This window comes from Pristis pectinata, chromosome 12 (assembly GCF_009764475.1).
Source record: "Pristis pectinata isolate sPriPec2 chromosome 12, sPriPec2.1.pri, whole genome shotgun sequence".
Classification (NCBI taxonomy): domain Eukaryota; kingdom Metazoa; phylum Chordata; class Chondrichthyes; order Rhinopristiformes; family Pristidae; genus Pristis; species Pristis pectinata.
Genome location: NC_067416.1, coordinates 43,924,906 through 43,930,905, shown reverse-complemented (window position 1 = coordinate 43,930,905; position 6,000 = coordinate 43,924,906). Strand labels below are relative to the sequence as shown.

General features: G+C 43.1%; 1 protein-coding gene across 4 annotated transcripts in view; it reads right to left on the bottom strand.

Moving 5' to 3' along the window:
* Nucleotides 1-337: 337 nt before the first annotated feature.
* Nucleotides 338-6,000, bottom strand: part of slc25a16 (solute carrier family 25 member 16) — a 91,324-nt gene continuing 85,661 nt past the window's right edge. For all 4 annotated transcript variants that reach the window (XM_052027374.1, XM_052027372.1, XM_052027373.1 and 1 more), the window contains one exon: nt 338-1,385. In XM_052027374.1, coding sequence (XP_051883334.1) covers nt 1,229-1,385 — 157 coding nt within the window. In that variant the 3' untranslated portion in view covers nt 338-1,228. The remainder of the gene's footprint in view (nt 1,386-6,000) is intronic.

Genomic DNA, 6,000 nt, shown 5'->3' with positions numbered 1-6,000 from the left:
CAGTAGTGGGTAAATGGAAGTGGTAGATGTGGTAGTGGTAGATGTTAAAATTAGAACATTTAGACAAGTATGAGGGTAGGAGAGATTTGGAGAGATATGGCCCAAATGTAGGCAACTGGGACTAGCTCAGGTGTGGATAAGTTTAGCCAAAGGGCCTGTTTCCGTGCTGTAGAACTCTACTATTACAAATGGGCAATAAATAATGGCCTTGCCATTGCTGCTGTGAACCAGGACAGCATTGCCAGAATTCCGGTGCCATTCTTGAAAATTATGTGTATGATTTCCTGCCTTTAATGAATCAGAACAAAGACAATAAAGAACCCGGCTCAAGGGCATATCCACAAATATTCACAACGATTTACTGCAGCTGAAGATTACAAGGAATAAATGCCTAGGAATAGGATTTCATGCTCTTGGTGCGTTAAACATGCATAAGCTTTTTGTGCCAGACTCTGGACCTATGTTGTTGCAAAGCATTGATGAGACACTGCAGACTCTAACTGCCATCTCATTTCCAAACCTAGTGTGAGGTGTTCCCAGATTTTCTACAGAAGTCATAGGTTTTCCCCAATATCTGATGACAGTGGAGGAAACGGGCACTGCATTATCCAAAGTGACCACTTCATCACTACTTCATTTAATGTAAAGCATTCTGTGTATTTTCCGATTCAATTTCAAGATGTATTTGCCCACAGGTGCAGTGAAATCTTCTGAACGGTAGACACAGAGGATCATTCCCTCAAGTTGGGTTCAAGGATTGCTCCCTCAGAGTTGGATGCAGAAGCTTCTGCCAGATGTGGTTGTCATATCTCAGTTACAGATGCTGATCACATCTATGTACAGAGCCAACTCACAACTGGATCAACAGTTACTGCTCAATTGGCATCATTCTTGAGAGGCTTTGAATTTCAGTTCCACTCCAGAGAATTGACTCAAAATCCTTTGCTGACACTTCAGTGCAGCACAGTCAAAGATGCCGTCCATCAGGCGATAGTTTAAACCAAGGCACCTCTGCTCTCTTGGACTGATATAAAAGAATCCCATGGCATAATTCTGAAAAACTGCCAAAGTAAAATCTTGGTCAAAGCACACTGATACTGATTATCAACCCTAATCACAATCACTTAATTAAATACGTCTCCACATATGATCAGAACAGTCACCACAGGAGAGTATTCTCATCATTGAGATACGGGGTGATGATGAATCCACTAGTCCTGCAACATCCTCAGTTGAGATGAAGAACTTGCCTCATGAGTTCATAGGTAGTAAATGCCACAGCCTGAGATGGGATGCAGCGAATGTAATTGAGAGTGAGCCCCCGGTACAGGCCCTTCCGTATGCCATGTTCATTGTAGACATATCTCAGAGTCTTGCACATTGTTCTAATAGAGATGAAGGATAAAACAAGAAATTACTATCATGCAACCACATAAGTGCTACAATATTTTCTCTCCAAATTAACTGATAACCTTTAAATTAGCCATAGGGACACTGAGGAGCAGATATGAAGGCAGATTATGGAAAGAAACAAAAACAACAGGGTTATCATTGTTGTTGGCTTCAACTTCCCCAACTTAGACCGGGAACTCCTTAGTGCAAAAGGTTTAGATGAGGCAGAATTTGTTAGGTGTGTCCAAGAGGGTTTCTTGAAGCTGTATGTGGATAGTCTAGTTAGGAGACTATACTGAATCTTGTACTGGGGAATGAGCCGGGCCAGGTGACTGACCTTTCAGTGGGTGAACACTTGGGAAACAGTGATCACAACTCCTTAAGCATTAAGGATAAAAGTGGACCTTGCAGGAAAGTATTAAACTGGGGGAGGACAAATCCACATCTGACATGTGACATAGAGTTCAGAACTGGTTTGTTTCAGGAAGAGGGAAGGATAAGGATGGCAAGGTACGGGAGCCTTGGATGACACATGAGGTAGTTAATTTAGTCAAGAAGAAGTAGGAAGCATAAGGCTTAAGAAGCTGGAATTGAACAGGGCGCATGAGGACTATGAAGGAGCCCAAAGGGAACGCAAGAAGGAGAGCTATAGGAGGTCATGAAAAGTCCTTGGCAAGTAGGATTAAAGAGAATCGCAGGAGGATAACTAGGGAGAGGGTAGGACCACTCAAGGATACAGGAGGGAATGTGCTTAGAGGTGGAGGATGTGGGCGAGATCCTATATGAGTACTTTGAGTAGGTATTTACCGAGGAGAAGGATGTAAAGGATCGTGAGATCAGAGGAGAGCATGCCAAGATGCTGGGCATTTCGAAATTAGGAACCAGGCAGTGTTGGGCCTCTGAAAACATGAAGGTTGATAAGTCCCAGGTCCTGATGGGATATACCCCAGATTACTGAGAGAGAAGAGAAATTAGATTGCTGGAGCCTTGACCAGATCTTTGTATCTTCGCTAGCCACAGATGCGGGGCTGGAGGACCGGCGGGTAGCTAATGTTGTTCCTTCGTTCAAGAAAGGAAATAGGATAATCCTGGAAATTATAGACCAGAGAGTCTCACATCAGTGGTAGAGAAACTCATGGAGAGGATTCTTAGGGATAGGATTTATGAGCATTTGGAGAAGTATGGTCTCATTGGGGACAGTCAGCATGGCTTTGTGCAGGGCAGGTCATCTCTGACTAATCTGATTGAGTTTTTCGAGGAGGTGATGAAAGTGATTGATGAAGGTGGAGCAGTGGACGTTGTGTGCATGGATTTTAGGAAGGCATTCCACAAGGTCCTGCATGGTTGGGTCATCCAGAAAATTAGGATGCATGGGATCCACAATGACTTGGCTGACTGGATCCAAAATTGGCCTGCCCACAGCGGTGAATGGGTCTTACTCCGGATGGAGATCTGTGACTAGCGGTGTTCAACAGGGATCTGCACTCGGACCTCTTGTTGTTTGTTATATGTATAAATGATTTAGATGAAATGTGTTAGGGTGGGTGAGTAAGTTCGCAGATGTTAAAAAGATTGGTGGCATTATGCATCACATAGAAAATTGCCTGGATTAGAGGGCATGTGCTATGAAGAGAGGTTGGACAAACTGGGGCTGTTTTCTCTGGAGCAGCGGAGGCTAACGGGAGATTTGATAGAGGTTTATAAAATTATGCAAGGCATAGACAGACAGTCCAGTATACTTTCCCCAGGATTGAACATCTAGTACTAGAGAGTATGCATCAAGGTGAGACGGGAAAGTACAAAGGAGATGTGCGAGACAAGTTTTTTTTTAAACACAGAGAGTGGTGGGGGACTTGAATGCACTGCCAAGGTGGTAGTAGAGGCAGATAGCATAGGAGCATTTAAGACACTCTTAGATAGGCACATGAGTATGCAGAGAAGGGAGGTTCAATATGTGGGGAAGAGGTATTAAATTAATTAGGAGTCATTGGTTTAATTAGTTTAGCACAACATCATGGGCTGAAGAGCCTGTCCTGTGCTGTACTGTTCTAAGTTCTATGATCTATGAATTGATTAAATGAAAGTCTAAGACTACAGGTGCTGGAAACCTGAAATATAAACAAAAATGGCTGGAGACGTTCGCAGATCAGGCAGCATTTGTGGAAAGAGAAATAAAGTTTCAGGCTGAAGATCCTTTGTTAGAACTGGGAAAGGAAGAATTTAAGTTGCAGAAAGGGTAAGGGAGGTATGAATGAGGAAGTAAAGGGTTAAGAAATTGTGACTACATGTAACTTATGAAAAAATACCACCCAAGCAAACCCCTGACTCAGGACTAGGTGGTAATTACTGTGTCTGGAACTTGATTGCAAGCCAATTATACTAAACAATAAGGGTGATGGTTGTATTAAACAGTAAGTGTGAGGTTTGTCCTAAACAATGAGTGTGATACCTGCCTTTGAATCTCTTGATTGTAAATCAATTATACTGAACAATGAGTGCGATGTCTGTCTTTGAATCTCAGGAGCCTGATCGAAACTTGTGGAGCCGCATTCATTAAGTGTGTGTGACAAGGTCTGTATAAATTGATGTCTGCCCCTCTGTATTGTGGAGACCTCCAATAAAGACTCTGCATGAGAGTTACAATTCTCCCTGGCAGTATACTGCTAATAAACACGTTTTAACAGAATTAATCTGTGGCACTGTGTGATTTTGCAGCAGGCAGGAGTGGGAACTTAAACTTGGGATAACATGTATAGGAAAATAAAAATCTCTCTGATATGATCAAGCCAGGGTTGTGGGTTAAGTTATAAACAATGTCATCTAATTGATGGTTTAATGAGGGAAGTTCAGAACATAAAACATATGAAATGAGAAACAGTTAAAGAAGAGAACACAAAGGAATGTAAAATTTATGAAATACAGAACTGAAGGACATGGCCAGTGCCCAGCTGTGCTAATGGAGAGAGAAAAACACAGCCAATATCACAGAAGAACTGGCCATGCCAGAGAACGTGAGTTACCCTGAAGTTGTAGAATTCAATATGTATTCCATCAGGCTGCCACATGCCTCGATGGAAAATGAACACTGGTTTCCATGGAAAGTACAGCACAGGAGCAGGTCCTTTGGCCCACGATGTTGTGCTGAACTAATTAAGACTAATTTTACTCAGAGTAGTGGTGAGTGCGTGGAATGGGCTGCCAGAAACGGTGGTGGAGGCTGATACGATAGGGTCTTTCAAGAGACTGTTAGATAGGTACATGGAGCTGAGTAAAATAGAGGGCTATGGGTAAGCCTAGTAATTTCTAGGTAGGGACATGTTCAGCACAGCTTTGTGGGCGAAGGGCCTGAATTGTGCTGTAATTTTTCTATGTTCTATAATAACACCTAATTAAACTAATCCTTCTGCCTGCATATGGTCCACATCCCTCCATTCTCTGCATATTCATGTGCCCATCTAACAGCCTCTTAAACAAATGCTTCCTTTTTCTTCTCAACTAAATTCACAACCTCTCATCATCCAAGGTTGCCTTACCTTACCTTATACTGGGCCTTGGAATAGTGCATGAGGCCACAGATAAGTCAGAGTGAGAGTCAGACTAAAGCACACCCAATCTGCACTTGGCTTCTCCAGTGTAGAGAAGACCACATTGTGAACACTAAATGCAATTCACTAGATTGGAAGAAGTGCAAGTTGAATTGCTGTTTCACGTGGAAAGACTGCTTGGATCCCTGGATGGTGGGAAGGGAAGAGGCAAAAGAACAATTAAACAGGGACAATATCACAGCTGCGCTCAGAGGGGACATAATGCAGGGCTCGTCCACTGAGTCTACATGGGTAGAACTCAAAAATAAGGAAGGTGCAATCACTCTGATGGGATTATACTACAAATCCCCCAATAGCCACTGGGACATTGAGGGACAGATATGCAGGCAGATTAGGGAAAGAGACAAAAACAACAGGGGTTGTTGCTGTGGGTGACTTCAACTTCCCCAATATACACTGGGACCACCTTAGGGCAGAATTTGATAGGTGCATCCAAGGTGGTTTCTTAAATTAGTATATAGATAAAGGAGAGGCCTTGTGTTGGGAAATGAGCCTGGCCAGGTGACTGACCTTCCAGTAGGAGAACATTTAGGAAACAACTCCTTAAGTGTTAAGATAGCTATGAATAAAGACAAATATGGACCTGCGGGAGAGTATTAAATCAGGGCAGGGCAAATTACAAGAGAATTAGGCAGGAATTAGGGAGAGTTAATTGGGTACGACTGTTTTTGGGCAAGTCCACATCTGACATGTGGAGGATGTTTAAAGACCAACTGCAGAGTACAGGACAAATACGTTCCAGTAAGAATGAAGGACAAGTTGAAAGTATCCTGACTGATTGCATCATGGTCCGGTACAGCAATCCCAATGCATAGGAACACAAGAAGCTGCAGGGAGTAGTGGACTCAGCCCAATACATCACTTGCACATCCCTCCCCACCATCCGGAGTATCTACATGAGGCGCTACCTCAATATAGCAACATCTATCATCAAAGAACCCCACCATCCAGGCCATGCCATCTTCTTGCAGCTACCATCAGGCAGAAGGTACAGAAGCCTGAA